This window comes from Bos mutus, chromosome 19 (assembly GCF_027580195.1).
Source record: "Bos mutus isolate GX-2022 chromosome 19, NWIPB_WYAK_1.1, whole genome shotgun sequence".
NCBI lineage: Eukaryota > Metazoa > Chordata > Mammalia > Artiodactyla > Bovidae > Bos > Bos mutus.
Window position 1 is genome coordinate 29,271,902 of NC_091635.1, and position 20,297 is coordinate 29,292,198.

Below are 20,297 nucleotides of genomic sequence, written 5' to 3' on the forward strand. Positions count from 1 at the left end.
GGACACCCCTCCCCAGGTGATTCTGATGCTGGCAGAACTCACATGACAATTTGTTTTCTTTGCTCTAGGAAATCCATAACTTGTGAGCAGGTAGGGCTGGCTGCTCATGAGGAGGAGAGGGTGTACAGACAATGAAAGAGGTGCCCATCCCAGGGCTGTAGGGAGAATGAAATATGCTGTGTGGCTATGACTGGCATCTCTAGCACGCACCAGAATCCTTTTTCTATGACATTCAGCCTCTGACTTTTCCCCTCCCCTAGGCTGCCTCCCACAGGACGGATTTGGCAGCCTGAATTTGCTGGGGGCAGAGCTCAGGCTGAGTAGAGTAACTGGGTGGGTCTGGAGGGCTAAGGCTCTGAAGGCAGAGAAGCAGTCTAGACACTACAGGATTACAGACACGGTGAAACTGGAGCCAGGGTGCCTGACTTAAAATCCCAGCTCCAGCACTTACCACCTATGGGACGTTAGACAAGTTACTCTGTGTGTATGTCTTCCCATTTCTAAGTGGGATAATTGTAATACCCCAGTCCCACTTCCCATCCAGGCAAATGCTGCACGTTTAAACTAGCAGTGTCTCTCTTTCATTCCCTGGTTCCCTCCTGTTCTCTGGAACTCATCCTATGTAACTGCCTTCGAAGAATACAATCCAACACAGATCCTTTTAGAAAAGCAGGTTTATTGGTCGGGCTGCTCACCAGGACACAGCAACACGAGAGGCTCCCCAGAGCCCACAGGAAACTGTATCTGCCCACAACTCAGGCCCCTTCAGCACCAAGGAACCTCGTCCCACAATCCCCATCCTCCCTCAGCTGATGTGTCTCCAACCATTTGGAAGAGAGAAGGGAACCAAGGGTGGGGGGGGAGCAAAGCTTTGTGTTGTATAAAAGGTGTGTCCCCGGACTCCCTCCCTCCAGCCCTTAAAACAATTAGCTGCAATTTTCTAAAATGCAGAGCAGGGAAGATAAGGCAGAAGGGGTGAGGGGAGAAGGAGGGAGCTTCAGCTCTCCTCTTCGGGCTGTGACTTGGGGGTGAGGGGGGTGTCCTTGCTTCTGACAAGTTCCCTTTATGGGGGAAGAACAGGGAGACTGAAGTGTCCTGAGGAGAACCTGATCAGAAGTCAGGCCTTTGAACTGGAAGCAGCACCCCTCTCACCCCAAAGATTCAGGAGAGGAACTCACAAGGCTACGGAGGTCTTGGCATGTTCTACAGCTTTATGATACTAGCTCTAGGGAAGGATCTTGAAAAGAAACTGCCAGGAGTGAGCCAAGGCCGGGCTGCCCTACACACAGGAATTCCTTACTCTCCTCTCCCCTTCTCCTGCTCTCAACTTGGTGACCTGGCCTTTAGCATCTGGTCTCTTTCCCATCAGCCTCCCTCCTAACTATAATACCAGCTTTCTGGACCCTGGTGCTGCCCTCTTCTGGGACCCTAATTTTCTGGGCTATGAGAAATGGGCTGTCCCTGGGGGCACCATAACCAGTAGAGGTAAGGGGTAAGGCTTACCTCTCTCTTCTTGGATGATGGGTTTCTCACACTGCCCTACCTACTAGTCCTGAAAAATTGTCCTGCTGTCCTCTGAGAACCCCAATAAGATGGGATCCTTGTCCTGTGTTTCTCCTGCTACTAATGAGCATTCTCTTTTCGCCCATTTCCACCTTCTACTATTTTCTGCTTTCCTTCAGAGCCATAGCCATGGGCACCTTTGCGAAGATGCATAAACATGAAGTGCCCTCCCTCCCTCCCCCAGAGCTCTGCCTGGATCCAGCCTTCCTTACCGGGACCTTTTGCAGATACAGCCTGTGCTAGACCCTCATGTAGGGTCATGGCTTACTCTGCTCTCTCTCTGACACTGCCCTGATGCTGCTATTGCTAAGTCGCTTCAGTCTTGTCCGACTCTGTGCGACCCCAGAAACGGCAGCTAGATACTGCCAAAAGCTGCTTTCAAATCCTTCCAGTATGGGGTCTCCCGTGTGGGCAAGGGGCCCTTTCATGGTAATTTTGGCTTTGAAGCCGCCAGAGATCAGAATGAGAAAGAAGAGCTCAGTGAACAGGAATGACAGCAGCCGGGTAAGCGTGTGTGTGTGTGAGTGTATGTGTGTTTGTGTGTGACAGCAGCCGGGTAAGCGTGTGTGTGTGTTTATGACAGCAGCCGGGTAAGCGTGTGTGTGTGTGTGTGTGTGTGTGTGTGTGGGGTGGGGGGCGGGGAGAAGGCAGCCTGCCCCAAGCCTGGGCCTAATCACGGAAACGACAGCAATTTCCTCTAGGATTCCCGACTTGGATCCCCAGGACACGAATCACCGCCCTCTGCATTTCCACCCAGCCTACGCCTACAATGGGGATGTCCATGGTGCAGGCTGCCTCCCCCTCGTCTTAATAGCTGTAAGACTTGGAGGGGGTGCTCGTTGTGGGGAGGTGTTCTCGATTTAAAAATATCTCAGCCCATTTGGGGCAGAAAGAGAGAAAGAATGCGAAAGAGAAAGTTCGTAGAGGGAAAGGAATCGGGGCGGGGGCGGGGAGAAGCGGGGCGGCGCGGCCTTCCGGGCACAGCCCCGCGCCCGGCTCAGTCGCTGTCGCTCTTGTCCACCAGCACGGCGTCCGACTCCTCCGTGATCTCCAGCAGCGTGTGCACGTCGGGGCTGCTCCCGCGCAGCAGGTCTGCTGCCTCGCCGCGCTCCGCGCCGCCCTCCTCCTCCTCGGCGCCCACCTCCACCATCTCCGTGGCCTTCAGCACCTCCACCTGGCCCTCGCGGATCTTCTTGACGTGGAACGTGAAGGGCGGCACCTTGTAGACCGCGGTCTTGGAGCGCGCGTAGACCACGTGGTCGGGCGTGAAGGACTTACGCAGCTTGTCTCGCGAGCTCTTGAGCTTCTCGCGGCGCTCGGCGGGGACCAGGCGCGTGCCCAACTTGTTCATGCGCTTCTCCAGGGTGTGCCGCGTCTTCTCCAGGTTCTCCTTTGTCTTGAGGCGGGTCCTCTCCAGGTTTTCGCGCGTGCGCACTTTGGTCTTCTCCATCTTCTCCTTGGAGAAGGCCTTCTTGAAGTCGTCCACGCGCCGCAGGCCGCTGCGCTTGATGCGCTCTGCGCGCGACTCCTCGATGACTTCCTCCACCTCCACCGCCTCGTCCGACGACAGCTCGAGCGCCGCCGCGTCCTCCTCTGGCCGCTCGCCCTCGGCCAGCTCGTCGCCCTCCTTCTCGGGCAGCGTCTCCGACTCTTTCAGCGACTTCCCTATGCTCACTTTGGCCGGCAGTTTCACTTCATCCTAAAGGGAGATCAGAGGGAACAGATGAGGGTGGGGGCAGAGCTGGAGAGTTGGGCGAAGACTTGGGGGGACTCTGGGCGAACCCGGGGCCGGGCATTGGCACCCGTGATGCTGGCAAGTGCGTGGTACCTGTGAAATCGGCCTGGACTCCTGCGCTGGTACCCCCAGCGCCTGGCACCGAGCTGAACACTTCGTGAGCGCTCAAATATGTGTTGAATGAATAGTAAGTAGACCTGGAGAAGGGCAAGGCAACCTACTGTAGCCTGGAGAATCGCCATGAACAGAGGAGCCTGGCGGGCTACAGTCCCTGGGGTCGCAAAGAGTTGGACACGACTGAGTGACTAAGCACATATACAGAGTAAAGAGGGAACCGAGCTTCGGATCAGAATCTGGCCTGTTTTCGCACTTCGGTCAAGTATCTCTGCGGCTCTCCAACCCGCTCCTCAAGCCCTGCAACCACCCATGTTAAACCACTTCTTACCCTTTGCCTCCCAGAGCTCACAATCGAACTTTGGAAATGGGCAGAGCGCCCTCTGGTGCACAGAGCCCCACACTGCCCGAGCCAGACCCAAAAGGCTTTGGGTAGTTTGTTTGGGTTGAGGGGTGAGCTCACAGCCGATCTCAGGCGACCCCGAAGTAGGGTAACTTGAAGGTAGGTTTACTTTCAAGGGAGCGCGTTTCCCAGACTTCGTATAGTTTCAGAAGAACCAGTATTAGGGAAGGGGAGTTAATGATCTCCCCACTCTCCCTATACGGTTTGGTTCCACCAATGGTCATTCTCCATCGCTATGTAGAAATTGAGGAAAGAGGAAGAAGCTGTCTGGGAGCTGAGAACATGTTTTCTTCCCAACCTGGAGGTTTCTTCTGGTTCTGACATCCCTGCCTTGGAATGGAAAGGAGGGATTGCTTTTCTATTCTTGCTTCACTACACAACCCGCCCCCCACCCCAGACAGGAGCTCAAGAGCCAGGAGTAGAATGGCGAGATCCTAGATCTCAGAGCCAGTTCTTCTCCTGGGAAGACCCAGCACCAGCACTGTTTTCCATTCCGGGAAGACTTTCCAAGATCCTGACTCTGGACCTACATTTCAGAATCTCAGGATCACCTCTCACCAGAAGGTAGGGGAGATTGAGCCCAGAAAGGAAAAGAGGACATAACCCAGAATGGGTTTGTTTTTGGCCCAAAATACAAAACCCAAAAGTCTCTTTGACCCAGATTCACTTCTTTAGGTACATTGTACAAAGGAATGATAGGGAATAGGTTTTCTGAAGATCGTTTCACAGAATTGTAAGAAAACCCCATCTGAGAAAAATGAGGCAACATAAACTGACCCCTCCTATAAACACACACAAACACGTACACATTTGTGTTGGCTGCTTGGTATCTCTGCACCACCTGCTATAGAAATTCCTTCCCCAGCCCCCAACCTCTTTCCTCTTCCCTCCCATCTACATCCCCACAGAGTTTCCTGGTTTACATTGAAAACTAGGAACACCTCCTCCCAACTTCCTTCCCTCCCTGTCAATATCATTAGCAGGGACAAAGAAGGAATGCTGGCTTCACCTCTTCTCCCAAACTGGGCACCAGCTCTGCTGGGCACCAAGCCATCTCAGGCTCTCATTACTCAACTACACCTCCCAGCAGGCAAGGTGACCTGAGCTCAGGGCATGCTGGGACTTGTAGTCTCTACCTGCCACAGCTGGCTGGGTACTATCGTGGGCATTCTGCAGCATTCTATCTAGCCCTCTGCTTCTTATCACTTGCAGAGGCATTGAAGGGGTATTTTCCTCACTCTGAGTGTGGGAGGGTCCCAGCCAGTCTTAGCAGTCCCTCTGATTCCCAGTTGTACACTTTGGGTCTCCTTTTGCAATCACTTCTCTCCACCTGCTACCAGAGTCCTCTCTCTTACACAACATTTTAGGACTATCATCTAAACTCCCTGTTACTTCTTTTTTTTTTTTTCCTGTTACTTCTTAATTCATCTCCACCCAGAATTTACTGGCAGCCCTAGCATCAAAAAATGTCAGCTCTGATTTCTCCTTCACAGCTTCCTAGTCTAAAAATCCACCCACACCACCAAAGTTAGGAGAATGCCTCCTTTCACTAAAGCTCAGGCAATGTGGATGAATTAAGGGAAGGATTAAGTGTGATGGGTGGGGAAGAGCCAGGAAACAGTCCCTGCTGCTGGAAAACAGATCCACATTGTCTCTGTGCCCCACCCTGGCATCCCTGATTCTCCCCTTTGCTCTGTCCAACCCCTAAAGCCTGAGCTGGCTGGTTTTCCTGGCCTCTGGCTTCTTAGATAAAGCTTGAATTGTGAACAAGGCTGGAGAGAGAGTTCCAGACTTCTTGTAGCCAATCCCATCTTCTTAGTGCCTGATGAGAGGTCTCAAATACAACATCAGGGAGCAATCCCAGTGAGGGGAGGATTTGGAGTTGTCTCTGCCAGACTAGAATGGTGTATATATATATATTGCCCTTCATCGTGAGGCTTCCTCTAGAGCAATAGCTTACACCAGAGGAATTGCTTTCTTGGTGGAAGGTCAGGGGATAGGGAAAGAAACCATTTGACCTAAGTCCGAGATAATATCCAGTGAATTGGCCCTGGAGAGGGTATACCACTATGACTTTAGCTTTTTCCCTCCATTAATGGATTTTGTCTTTTCTCTCTGTTTCCAAGCCAGGTTTCCCCTATGACTCACAGCTTTGGAGTGCTGTCTTGGGCCCACCCGTTTCGCCTGTTGCTACAACAACCAGCAACAGAATCCCAAAGCACCTCCCCCAACCCTGGGCACAGAGGCCGGGTACCCCTGTCCCACCCCTATTTCCCTGGCAGAGCTCCTAAGTCATAGGAGGGGCCTCAGGGTGGCAAGAAGGGAGAGCTCTGCTTGTTCTGTTTCTATATTTTTATTAAACAAAACCACCAGTCCCAACAGGCTTGGTTTCCAGAGTTAGCTTTAATGACCAGGTCTGAACAAAAGCATGCACAGCTTCCATTGTCTCCCCACCGCCCCGACCCCCCACCAAGCACACACAGCTCCCTAACCCAGGAAAGCACCAGTCTGGGATGAATTTAAGAGGAGCCATAAGACAGCTTCCAGCCCCTTCCTCTCCTCTCCCCAACCTCACTATATAAACTTAAGCTCCTCTGCCTTAGGAAGATTTTTATGTGATTTACTCGAGCACCTACTTTGTGCCTGGTCCTTGGCCAGGCACTTCACATTTGTCAGGGAGAAGGGACACGTATGATATGGCTCTGGGTAGGGTCTTTCTTGACTTAGAGCTAGCCAGTTCTGTTCCCAACCACTGCCTGGAATGACCAGAGAAGATACTGGAGAGGTCATTCGGAGACCTGGGATCTGCTCAGAGAGTGTGTCAGAGGAGGGTACAGACTAGGGGAGAGGTGAGAGATAGGGAAGTCTTAAAAACTCGGGACCTCTACTTTAGGTGGTCAGGACAAGGGGGTGAGACACACTGAAGGCAGAAGGGACCTTTTTTTCTGCTCTAGCATGACACTCTAGCATGTGGGAGGATGTTGCCCCAAAGTGGGTGGAAATTGGTTCTTGGGTGGGGTGTTGGGGGAGTCCAGGTATATATAGTATACATATAGTGTTAAAATTTCATGGGGAAGAGGACAATTAGGAAGAAAAATGTCTAAAAGGACTCCTTAGAAGAATGATCATGTGAAAAAAAAAAAATGGAGAAACACTGTGCCATAGGTAGGCCAGATCCAGCAAAAGTGTACCCCCTCCTGGCCTCTCTGAGTTGGCAGCTTTTGGGTGCCCTGCCAAAGGCAGGATCTGGCAAACATAAGGGATCTCTTTGCAAAACATTTTCTGGAAAAAAAAAAAAAAACTGGAAAAAATAAGTGTAAAAGTTTTCCCCAGCTGCAGGGAGGGGCATGGAAAGGGCACAGAACAGACCCCTGGCCTGGGCCTCATGAGGGCCCTCTGTAAAAATGGCCCTCGAGCCAAACTGGCCTGTCCCTGAGGAGGAGGTGGAAGTGGGGGGAAGGTCAATCAGAAGCCTGGGCAGGGTTCAGGATGGAGGGGACACATGTATACCTATGGCCGATTCGTGCTGAGGTATGGCAAAACATCACAATATTGTAAAGTAATTGTCTTCCAATTAAATAAGAAAAAACCAGAAGCATGGAAGTTGCAGGCAATCTCATGCAGGCAGCAGTGGGTGCAACTCAGGTATGGTGTCTGGAGCATCTACTATTAAGATGGAAGCCAAGAGGTAGAGGAGCGCCCTTTCCCATGACCGCCCACCGGATTGCCTGAACATTCCATAATGCGAGTGTTTGCGCAGTACCCGTCACCCACTCACAAGAGGCAGTGGCTTAGAAGAGACTGGCCATTCCAGACTGGCCGCTGCTAAGCAGTGAGCTGGACTGGATTCATGACATGCCACGCCCACGGCCCCTCCACGTGAGCCAGGAGACCCTAAGCACCCCCACCGGCTGTCGGCTCCTCAGGGGTGGGCAGAGGCCCAGTGGGCTCTGGGTAATAGGGCAGGGTCCTAGGCGTCTGGTCAAAGGGTGGGAGGTCAGGCACTGTCTCAGGCTTCAGGTCAAAAGGCTCAGTCTCAGGCAGAAGATCAAAAGGCACAATCTTGGGTGTGGCCCGGTCTGAGGGTGCATTCAGCTTCTTCTTGGGCTAAGATGAGGAAAAGGGGTTTAAGTGGGGCTTGGGGTGGGTGCGGATGGGTGTGGGAGGAGGAGGCCTTGGTTGGCATGCAGAACTGGGGCTGGTGAGTAGAGGGGAGGGGAGCACACAAATATTAGGATGGAAAGACACCACACTTTGAAGGCTCCATCAAGAGGGCCCTGGAGTGGAAATGGGGACAAACCCAGGCCCGTGAATTAATAAGCACAATTTAATCAGAACCCCGTCCCATCCTCCCTCTAGAATCTTCCCCAGTCCCATCCTTGGTCTCCTGCCTTCTACCCCGACCCAGCTATGGTCGTGGAATGATGCTATGAGGGGTTGGAGTGGTGGAGGCAAGAGGCTGCTGGGGGCGGGGAAGGAGTTTTCTAAGAGGCCACTTGTTAGACTCCATCTGAGGAGTCTCCAAGGAGGAAAAGAGAAGGCAAACAACTTCACTGTCTTGAGTCAGAGGCAGCTGATCCCAGTTATTCCCCCAGGCAGGGTGGGCATGGGCGCCGCCCTGGATAAGGAGGGCGAGGCATGGACGAGGGACGTCCTGGCTATTTCCCTTTGGCCTAATCCCCACCTCCTGCCTCCCTTCCTCCCATCCGCCACCCCCCACCCCCGACTCATGGGCTATCAGACACCCAGGAGCACAGAGGAATCAGGACCAAAAACCAAGCTAATTTTGGGCATTCCCTAGTGGTCCAGTGGTTAGGGCTTCTCGCTTCCACTGAAGGGGGCACAGGTTCAATCCCTGGTTGGGGAATTAAGATCCCTCATGCCATGTCTTTTGGGAGGGCCAAAAGAAAAAAAAAAAACAAGCTGTTTTAATGACCCATGAGCCTAGGTCCTGAGGCACCCAGCAGCAGCTCCCAACTCTCCCTCCTGAGGGGCTGAGCTGCCGCTCTTGCTCTGGAGTCATGAGAAGTCAGGGGAGAGGGACATTTGGGACTGCCAGACTCCAGCGACAACAGTGTCAAGGTGTGCAGCCACAAAACCCAACACAGCAAGTGCCCACCTTCCCTTTAGGATACAGGGACAAGAGGGGAGTGGCGGGAGGCTGAGGAAAAAGGAGCCGATGTGGTCCCTGCTGACCAGAGAGCTCCACTCCGTACACCCTGCACCCCTCCCCTCCACGGCCATTGGGCCAGGTGACCACACATTGCCTCAGCTTCAGCACTATGAGGCTGAGCAGCTATGGCCACCCACCTTAGCCACTCAGCTAACACTGCATACACACACCCTCACACACACACACATTCCCTCACACACACCCTCAACACACACACCCTCATACACAAGTGCTCTCACACACACACCCTTACACACACACCTCCACACAAACCCCCCACACGTACCCTCACACACACACACATTCCCTCACACACACCCTCAACACACACACCCTCATATACAAGTGCTCTCACACACACATCCTTACACACACACCTCCACACAAACCCCCCACACGTACCCTCACACACACACACATTCCCTCACACACACCCTCAACACACACACCTTCACACATGAGTGCTCTCACACACACACCCTTACACACACACCTCTACACATACCCCCACACACCCTTCACACACACCTTCACACAAGCACTCTCACACACACATTCCCTCACACACACCCTCAACACACACACCCTCACACACAAGTGCTCTCACACACACACCGTTACACACACACCTCCACACATACCCCCCACACACACCCTCACACACAACGCTCTCACACACACACCTCCACACATACCCCCTACACACATACCCTCACATGCACACCCTCACACACACCTTCACGCATACACATCCTAACACATGTGCCTTCATACACACACACACACATTTGTCCCAGTGCCAGAACTGGGCAGCTATCTCCCTCAGAGAATGAAGAAGCCAGGACTGTCCTTGCTTAGGGCTAGCCTCCCCCCACCCCGATTTCTGCTGCATAGCCCAAGAAAAGAAGGAGGAAGCAAGGAGCAGAGAGTATAGCAGAAGAAGGGGGTACCCCTGGGCCCTTGCCTCAGCTGTGACCCCCAATGCTTGAGTGGCAATAGGCAAGTGACTTCCCCTCTGGGGACCTCAGCTTCCTCCACTACAAAATGAAACAGCTGAAGTTGACTATCTCCAAAGCATCCTCCAGCTCAAAAAGTCTATAGTGACAGAATGATGAACTATTCACAATGGTAGTTCAAAATAATGGAACAAACCACCACTCATCTTTGTGACATTCCCTCTCCCTGTCAATTGCCCATTTCCTCCTTTTCTGATTTTGACCTTTTCAATAGTCAGACTTCACTTTAAAAAAATCAGAGGGAAGAGTATGATTTCTTTTGGTCTTAGGAATACCTCTAAGAATATGCTCCCTGTTTTGGATCCAGTGGTAGATTTTTGGATTCTCTGGTGGTTCAGACAGTAAAGAATCTGCCCATGATGCGGGAGACTCAGATTAGATCCCTGGGTCAGGAAGATCCCCTGGAGAAGGGAATGGCAACCAACTCCAGTATTCTTGCCTGGAGAATTCAGTGGACAGAGGAGCCTGGCGGGCTACAGTCCATGGGATTGCAGAGTCAGATACAACTGAGCAACTAACACTTGTATCCAGTGACCAGGAAAAACAACCCAAACTTAGCTTTTTGGAGGAAGCATATGGTAAACACTCTCCACTAGGTCACCAAGGGGTGAGAGGGACCAGAGCCCCAAGTTGGGATGATTTTTTTGGACAAAAGTGTGGGCTTCTTCTGGAACCAGGTAGCCCCGATTTGCTTTGAGTCCAGGGAGGAGCTATAGTCTGGGTTAGGATTTGAGGAGGAGAAGCCAGCAGGCCCTCACACCAGCCCTGGTTTCCACCCCTTTAATGCCCATGTGCCACCTAAGCCCTTAAATGCGTCCTGGTCCTGCCCTCAAGCCCTTGGAGCAGGTCTGATGGGTCCAAATGTAGGTCACTAACTGCTTCATCAAAACTACTTCAGAACACGTTTATTTCCATTTTAGCCTCCCTTTCTGGATTCTAAAAGAACTCTAATAACATCCAAACTAGGATTGGGTATTAGGATTAGGAGAATTGGCTTGGGAGAATTGGCTCCTTAATGAGCACTGTTGCTGCTGCTGTTTGGTCACTGAGCTGTGTCCAGCTGTTTTTGACCCTATGGTCTATTGCCCACTAGGTTCCCCTGTCCATGTAAATTTCCAGGCAAGAGGACTAGCTAGCTAGTGAAGTCATTCAGTCATGTCTGACTCTTTGCGACCCCATGAACTGTAGCCTGCCAGGCTCCTCCGTCCATGGGATTTTCCAAGCAAGAATACTGCAGTGGGTTGACATTTCTTTCCCGAGCCAGGGATCGAACCGGAGTCTCCTGCTTGGCAGGCAGATTGTTTACTGCTGAGCCATCTGGGAAGCCCTCCTTACTGAGCACAGCTGCCCCTATTTGCAAGGGGCTGTATTTGGCCTGGTCTTCCTAGCAGTTCTTGGTCCACTGACCCCTCAGTTACTAGTAGGATTCACTTCTCTTCCTCACTGGCTGTTGTTGCCTAGTGAGGTGTTGCCTGATAGAATGGGACGCCAAACTGCTGTTTTTGTTTGGGAGACAAGGAGGGAAATGCCAAAGAAGGACAATAATGACTCAGAAGTGAGTTCAAGGTGAGGGCTCTGATATCCTGTGATGGGAAGGGCTGAATTTCATGAGTGTGTGTGTGTGTGAAGGGGAGGGATGTCAAATGCAAACTTAACGTGTGAAATCATGCCTAGCAGTTCCCTGAATTTGGGTGGGACCACACAAGGGATTCCCTCTGTTATCCCCCGGGAAAAAGGTGTGGTAAACCAAATGGCCTGATCCCACAGCTGGGGCCTTCCCACCCCTTCAGGCTCCCTCCACGTCTCCCTTTTGCCACATCATCACCTCCCGCCTCTGCAGTAGAGAACACCTCATCCCCTCCCCAACTGGAAAACTCACATCATCCCAGGACAGCCTTTCCCCAGATCTCTCTGCCTGGCCACCCAAACATCCTACCCCCTCAGCCCAACTTTATCATAAATGTTGCTGCCCCCAAGCTTCCCTATTAGGTCTGCCAAGGCATGAGGCTATTTTTACCTCATTCTCTTCCCAGGCCTGCAGGCCTCAGGGAGGAGCAGCCTCTGCTTTCCTCTAACAGCTGAGTACCCCACCCCCTCACCCCCACCTGGAACATCTGCTCTGTAACTCAGGGAAGTTCTGCTGCCTTGGGCCCCACCCATGTTGCTGGGATTTTTTTTCCCAGAGCTTCACTGTGGGTTGGGACCACTTTAGGTATTAGTTATTTCCCCTATGGTTTGGGGGCTCAGGATCTCCAGCTTGAGTCATTCCTTCTACCTCAACCCTCTGTCCCCTACTGGCCTTGATGCAATCAAAGCCAGCCTGTGATTAAGCCCCACTCCCCACCGTGGATACACAATACACAGATACACAATCTGTGCCAACTGGCTAGAGGCAGTAACAGACACACCGTTGGCCTCTGCCAAGTCTCTCAGAATCTCTATCTTTGACATAAGGAGGTTTACCTCCAGGCTGAGAACTTTCCCAGGTCCTGTGGTCTGGGACATTTTGAATGAGAAGGGTCAACCATCCAAGCCCTTCGTGGCTCCTCTCTCCCACACCAGGCTATGGAGAGAAGATAGAGGGGGCCCGCTGTCCCAGAACCCTGCCCTCTTCTCCTTCGTTTGATGCACCCCAGTGCTAGGCAGTTATCTTAAAAAATCTCACCCACCTACCTCACCCCATTCTGCTTCCTCGGAGCAGTTAAATTCAGTAGAAACAATTCTGGGTAAATGTTTTCTATCAGTTAGTGCTATTTGGGGGGGAGGGGGGGCAGTGAAGTAAACTGTTTAAAGGTCGAGTACCTCTTGGGAGGAGTTCCTGGGGGGAGGAGAAAGGGGGGAGCAACCTTGCAGCCTCTGTCCCACCACCTTATTCTCAGATGAGTGCCAGCTCACTCATATCTGCTGCCCCCGAACTTGCTTATTTCAACCTGCGTTTCTCTTAGCTCCACCACATTGACCAAACCAAGGACCTCGCGGCATCCTTGATGGTCACTCAGAACACAGCTAAGGAGGGCCTCTGAGCTGTCAGTGAAACCACATCTCCCAGACAGAGGCCCTCTCCCTGGGGAGATGTGGGAAGTCGGGCCTTCTTTTTTTCCCATTCCCTTCGGTGCGGGGAGGGGGAGCGAGGGGACACAGATTAACCCCTCGGCCCCCACGATCTCACCTCCTTGGGGTGGGAACATCAACCAGGCCCGAGGGAAGCAGAAATACGAGGCTGGGCACGTTCCCACCCCACCCAAGATCACCGAGCCCTCGGCTCAGACCTGTCCCTAATGGAATTTGGGCGACAGAGTAGAGAAGAGCAGCGATCCTGAGATGCCCTGGTTTACTTGGGGTTAGGATACAAAAACTCCCATTTTTTTCCAGGCGGGAAGAACGGGGAGAGGTGCAAAGGAAGCAACAAGCTGACTGGGCGGAGCCTGGGGCGCGCCAGCCTCCGGCCGCTTGTCCTCCGGCTCCTCGGCCGCCCCCGCAGGCATGCGGGGTGATTCACCGCGCCCCGACCTCGGGGCCAAGGTTGGGGGTGCTGTCCCCTCCCCTCCACCAGCCCCTTCAGGACTCGGCACGCCGCGGGCCACCACCCTCGCGCGGCTGCTTCCAACAGGCCGAGGAGTAGGGGCGCGCCGCGGGTTAGGGTGTCCCTAAAGGCCGAAAGTGCCGGGAGGCGGGAGAAGATCGCAGCGAGGGGCGGCGTGGGCGGCCGAGGCCGATGCGGGGTCCGTGGGGGCGTGCTGGCAGCCGCGTCCCTCGCCTGGCGCAGCCCCCGCGATGCGTGCCTGAGCCCTGAATCACCCGCTATATCGGGCGGGCAGCGCCGGAGGCCCCAAACCCGGGCCGCGCCGCCCGTGTCCGCTTACAGCGGGCCCCAGTGGTCGCCAGGCACCCCGGCTCTCCGCAAAACTTCCTCCAAGTAGGAAGACTTTTGACAAGCCAGGTCGGGAGCGATCTGCGGGGCGCAGTGTCCCTGAGTCCAGCCCCCTAACTCGGTTCCGCTACGCGTTAGACACCGGAGGTAGCGGCTGGGTGAGGAGCAGCGGTGTGCACCGTGCGCCCCTCTGAGCGCTCCAGGAGCCCGCCACCCGCCCACCCCACCCCACCCCACCCCACCCCAGCAGCGCTCGTGGAAAGAGGGTGGATCCCCCGAGCCGGGTCAGGCTGCCGCAAGAGCCGCGCCGCAGGCAGATCCCCCTACCCTGAGCCCCGGGCGGGGGACGCCGGGCCTCTGGGCGCGGTCCGCCCGCCAGCTCACCTGGTAGATCATGACTTTAAAGTTGCGGCGCCTCAGCAGCTCGGCCTCGTTGACCTCCAGCTTCTTGATCTGGCCGGCCTGGCGCTCCAGGCTGCCGCGCACGGTCTTCACGTTGACGCTGACCTTGCGCACCTTCTCCAGCAACTTGCTCACGGTGTTGCTCGTGGTGGCGTGCGCCTTGCCCAGCTTGCTCAGCTCTCCTTGGATGCTCTGCACGGCGCCCTCCATCTCCGCCTGCCGCTCCTCCAGCTGAGCTTGGGTCAGTTGGATCTGGTCGACGGCGCCGATGATTTTGTCCAGAAGGCTCAGTACCAGCACGCCGTTCACCTGGTCTGATTTGATCAGCTCCTCAGAACCGGCCCCCGACGGCTCCTCGGCCGCCGGAGCCCCCATGGTGGAGGACCCCTGGTCCCCGGCGTCGGGGTACCCGGAAAGCGGCTGCTCGATGATGTGGAGCTGGGTGTCCTCCATGGCTGCCCGGAGCCGTGCGGGGCCGGCCGGATGGAGCTGAAGCGGGAGCGGGAGACCCGGAGAAGAGGAAGAGCGAGAGAGAGCACGGAGGAAACTCGAGCCACGTCCGTGCGCACCGGGATGGTGGCCAGAACTGTGGGGCGGGGGATCGGTGAGTTCCCCGAATCCCAGGCCAAACCCCGGAGTCTCGTCGCCCATTGGCTGGCCCGACCCCAGAAAGGGAGGGACCGGGGCAGAAGGGGAGACCGATGCTGGAGAAGGAGGGGCAGCCCAGGGGGACCCAAGAGCCGAGCGCCCCACCCTTCCTAGGATGGTTGGAATAGTTGGAACGGGAGACCAGGGCCTCCGCTGGCGGTGGAGGCGGCGGGAGCGGGACTGAGGCGGAGGAATGTGCACTTGGGAAGGGAAACAGGTCCTGGAGTGTTGTTCTGCTTTTCCCTCCCGCTTGTTTTCTCTCACCCGCAAACCCACCTCCGTCTTTTAAGTTCCAGAGCAGGTCGTCAGGTGGGACAGGATATCCTGAAATTACGAGCAAACTATTGTGTTTGCTGGTGTCCCGTTTTAGAGAGGGAAAGAATCTATGGCTTCCACAGCCTCTTCTAAGGGACCTCTGACTACCCACCCCATCAAGTTACCCAGCACTGTTCGAAAAAGCTTGAGGGGTCCTTTGTGAAGGAAGGGAAGAACTTACACGTTAGAGCCACAGTGGTGGTGAGGGGCCTCGAAGCTCCTCTAGGTCCCTCTTAGAATTATCCTAACAGAGGAGGATAAAGATGGACAATAAAATAGAAACTAGAGCTTTTTGCTCATCTCTCTCTAAAATCCACATTTCTCTGTGTTTCCGCATGCCCCAGAGGCCTGGCTGACACTGAGTTCAGAGAGCAGGACAGGGAGTTCACCCATCTCTCTGGAGCCCAGAGACTATGGCGCTTTGCAGAAATATCAGACCCCACCTCCTCACTTGACAAACTGGAGACAGAGGGTCTGGAGAGAGCAAATGACTTGCCAGGAGGTTTGCCAGCAAGTTCACCTTAGCTTGGAGCTCAAACCAGGTGTCAAGACCCCTCTCTGGCACTTTCCATCTTAGCATGCTGTATCTTTCACCAGCACAGGGAGGGGCAGATGCTGCCACCCATTTGTGCCACCTGCCCGTCGACCTACAAATATATTTCCCACTATGATGGGTACGAAGGAGCAGGCAGTTCTGAGCAGGATCAAGAAGTCCAGGAGACAATGCCCATTCTCCCCAGTTTTACTCTCTAGCACAGCACTGGAGCAGTACCAGCCGCCTTTCCCCCAGAAAAGCTGCAAACCTTTTCCCTATTTAGGAAACTAACCTTGGGTTTCCCCAGCTGGATCAATGATGATCTTGGCAAAAGGTCACTTCTCATCTGGCATGCATTACATTAGGAAGCATGAAAAATTGTCATGCCCTATTAATCCAGTCAGAGAAGCCATCAACCCAGAAAGAAGCTGAGGAACTAACTGTCTGGGATAGCCTGGAATCATCTGGAATAGTCCCAACAGCTATTGAACAGAATATTTCCCCTGACACTTTAGTTGCTATTTCCACAGAAACAAGTGGCTTTTTTTGGTCTGAAATTCAAATAGAATGAACTGGTATAAATTTGATTAAAAGATGTGTTATAACACTTTAAGTTCCTTCCACTGAGAATTGACAAGACTTCTGGAGAGAAAGAAGAGTGACAGTAAGGAGACTAACTGGATCTTCATAAGGTTCTTATTTTTAAAAAATTGATTGGCTTTCATAGGTGACACATAAGATACAAATTGCAAATAGCACACAAAGAAATATAGTGAAAAGAAGTTTTCTTTCTATCCCTATCTGAAGCAAACAATTTCTGGTTCAGGGGACAACAATTATTATTTTCTTGTGGAATCTTCTCTAGGAAGTCTTTGCACACCACATATATATATATATATATATATGATATATATATATATATATATATCAGCACTTTGCTTTTTGTCAGTTACTAATATATATCTTGGAGATTGTTCATATCAGTACGAGAGAGGCCTTGTTTTCCAATGTGCATGTGTGTGGTTAGTCGGTAAGTTGTGTCCAATTCCTTGTGACCCCATGGATTGTAGCCCACCAGGCTCCTCTGTCCATGGGATTTTCCAGGCCAGAATACTGGAGTGGGTTGCCATTTCCTTCTCCAGGGGATCTTCCCGACCCAGGGATCGAACTCATTGGCAGGTGGATTCTTTACCACTGAGTCACCTGGGAAGGGTGTACTATACTTATTTAACCAGTTATCTATCAAAGGACATATACAGATTACATTGGAGGATCCTGAAGAGAAGTTTTTGGGGTTGATTTGTTTTTGTGGTTGCATGCATAAAAAGAATCAAGTCCATGCCATTCTGAGTCTCCCATCAGGAAGGGATTTCTGGTCTTCAAAAAAGAATGTCCATATTTTTGGATGAGTCAAATTATATCCCAGGGATACTCTAGTGAATATGTCTCTGACTCATTTGATGGCTCTTTAGAATTTCACAGAAAGAGCCCTGGTGCTGCTCGCCTGGATTTGCATCAGACAGGATGCTCTCCTGTTCCTCTTACTACTAAATGTCAGCTAAATCCAACAGGGGGCGTGCTGAGCCTGGGTGCCCCAGCTTTATCAACACCAGCACTCAGAATGGGAGCCAAATAATCCTTCCCAGAGGACTTCACTCTGTTTCAGTGAAAATAAGCAGTTTCTCTTCATTTGGAATCGTGTCCAGCCTGCCACAGCTTGCATTCAGGGTCGATGCTTTGCATTTTCCATTGCTCACTCTATTTGCTGAAAGGCACACTGTTCCATTGTGTGCTTTCAGCTGGTGAGGCAGTCTGGAAAAGGGATAGAGAGGCGGAAACAAACAACCCTTTGGCCCAGAAAAAGAACACCAGGATGCAACCCTGTCAGCAGCTGGAATCTCACAGCTCTCTCTTGTGTTCCTCTATCCATCCATCTGTTCAGCAAAGTGTGACTACTTGCCAGGAGCCAGCTACTGGGCTGGGGACTTCAAAAAAGCCCAGTCCCTCCTGTTAAGAAGCTCATAGGGTAGCAGGGATGACAGATGCATAAATAGTTTCTGATACAAAGTGGAAGGTGCTCCAGCAGCTCAGGGAAGGTTGTCTCCACTTCTGGGAGAGTACGAAAGGGTTTACAGGGTACCGTCTTCCATCCCTTTCCACCTCCGTCCTTTCTGCAGGGACATGAGGTGGGGGCTGGGGGAGTAGCCAGGCATTCTCTTTTCAAAGTTCTGCCTTAAATCTTACCAGCTTACATTGAGGGAACACCAACGAGGTGTGAGGGGTGCAGCATGCAGTGTGTTCCCTTCCATTTTGGATACTTTCTGGAGAATCCTAGGGAGACAGTGTGCTTCGTTAATAATAAATGATTGGGATGAATGATGAATGATGTATCTTCATATCAAATGGAAACCATCTCAAATGGAAAACAAGTCCTCAGCAGCTGGCTCACAGCTGCCACAGACAGCAGTAATGTGTTTCTCCCTAGACTTATAGGCATAATTCTTGCCCCTCTGACATATATGAAAAGTGCCTGTAATATTTACATATTTCTCTTCTTCAAAAATGCCTGAGACTTCCTTGGTGGTCCAGTGGTTAAGACTTCCCCTTCCAAGGCAAGGGGTGTGGATTTGATCCCTAGTCAGGGAGCCAAAATCCCACATGCCTCGAGGCCAAAACAAAAACATAAAACAGGAGCAATATTGTAACAGATGCAATGACTTTAAAAATGGTCCACATAAAAAAAAAAATCTTAAAAAAAATCCATTCTTTCTTTTCCTTCAAACTTTATAGGATAAGTTTCCTGAGCCAGAAAGCAATGAAAATTATTTATTAATTAATTATTTTTATTTTATCCCCTCTACCTTCAGCATGCACTGGTCTCTTAACCTAAAAATAAAAACCACACACAGACAAACCAACAGTGCAGTCTTAATTGGTTTTACCTCCCTGACCTTGCAACGTTGGGTCTGTTCATTTTCTCCTGTTCAGGTTCATTGTTTTCTAAAACTGCATATCCCTTACTCCCAATTCAGTCCTTAAATTTTTTCAGTTAATCCAAATAGGTGGCTTCCTTTCTACTAAAAGAGCACTTAAAAATCACTAATAAACTCCATATTCTACCAATTATCTCTTCTTTTCTAATTTTACTTGAACTGTCCACAACATTTAGCACTTAAGACCAATTTGCCATTAAGACTCTCCCTCTTGACCTTTGTGTGGAGAAGGCGATGGCACCCCACTCCAGTACTCTTGCCTGGAAAATCCCATGGAAGGAGGAGCATGGTAGGCTGCAGTCCATGGGGTCGCTAAGAGTCGGGCTCGACTGAGCGACTTCACTTTCACTTTTCACTTTCATGCATTGGAGAAGGCAATGGCAGCCCACTCCAGTGTTCTTGCCTGGAGAATCCCAGGGACAGGGGAGCCTAGTGGGCTGCGGTCTATGGGGTCGCACAGAGTCGGACACGACTAAAGTGACTTAGCAGCAGCAGCAGCAGCTTGACCTTTGTGAAGCTGTATTATTATTATTATTATAATTATACTATTTATTTATTTTAAAATTTTATTTATTTATTTTTTGGCCATGCTGGCTCTTCACTGCTGCTCAGGCTTCCCCTAGTTGTGGCGAGTAGAGGCTACTCTAGTTGTAGCGTGCAGGCTTCTCATTGCAGTGGCTTCTCCTGTCGTGGAGCATGGGCTCTAGGGCGCGTGAGCTTCAACAGCTGTGGCGAATGGCCTTAGTTGCTCTGCAGCATGTGGAATCTTCCCAAACCCAGGATCGAACCTGTGTCCCCTGCATTGGCAGATGGATTCTTAACCACTGGGCCACCAGGGAAGTCCCCTATTGTTTTTATTTACAGTATTTCTTGTCCTGTTTGCTTTTTTTTTTTTCCTTTCTCTCATAGTCTTTAAAAAAAATAGCTTTTAAAACCAGTTAAAAAATTAAAAAACAACCACCACTAGCTTTATTGAGATATAGCTCACAGACCATACAATTCACTTACTGAAAGTGTACAGTTTCAATGGTTTTTAGTACATTCACAAAGGTGGTGACCATAATCAATTTTAGATTATTTTCATCACCACTAAAATAACATGTCACTTAAAAAAAAATCCATACTATGTAGAAAATAGATAACTAACGAGACTATACTGTATAGCGCAAGGAACTCTACTTAATGCACGGTGGTGACCTGAATGTGAAAGAAGTCCAAAAGAGAGGGACATTTGTGTATGTATGACTGATTCATTTTGTTGTGGGCCCTGATGTGCCAGTAGAAACTATCACAACATTGTAAAGCAACTATGCTCCAATAAAAATTTTTTTAAAATCCAGAGTTAGCAAAGAGAGACTTCATTAGGAAGGATTTTTACAGGGGAGGAAAGGGAGTATAGCAGTCAGGGGTAGGGAGTCTATTGTAATAAAGAGAATGCCATGACTGTAAGATCAGCAAGTGTCTCAGGAGGTAGAGAAGGAAGTCAACAAGGCCGGAAAGAACCAGGATCAGGGAATGGGCTGGAAGGG

At 51.5% G+C, this 20,297-nt stretch overlaps 1 protein-coding gene across 1 annotated transcript; it reads right to left on the reverse strand.

Moving 5' to 3' along the window:
* Window positions 1–656: 656 nt before the first annotated feature.
* Window positions 657–14,878, reverse strand: CAVIN1 (caveolae associated protein 1). Its single transcript, XM_005899201.3, has 2 exons — window positions 14,260–14,878; window positions 657–3,262 (listed from the first exon to the last, which is right to left on the reverse strand). Exons 1-2 carry the CDS (start codon window positions 14,728–14,730, stop codon window positions 2,561–2,563), a joined length of 1,173 nt encoding a protein of 390 aa, XP_005899263.2. The 5' UTR covers window positions 14,731–14,878; the 3' UTR covers window positions 657–2,560.
* Window positions 14,879–20,297: the final 5,419 nt, after the last annotated feature.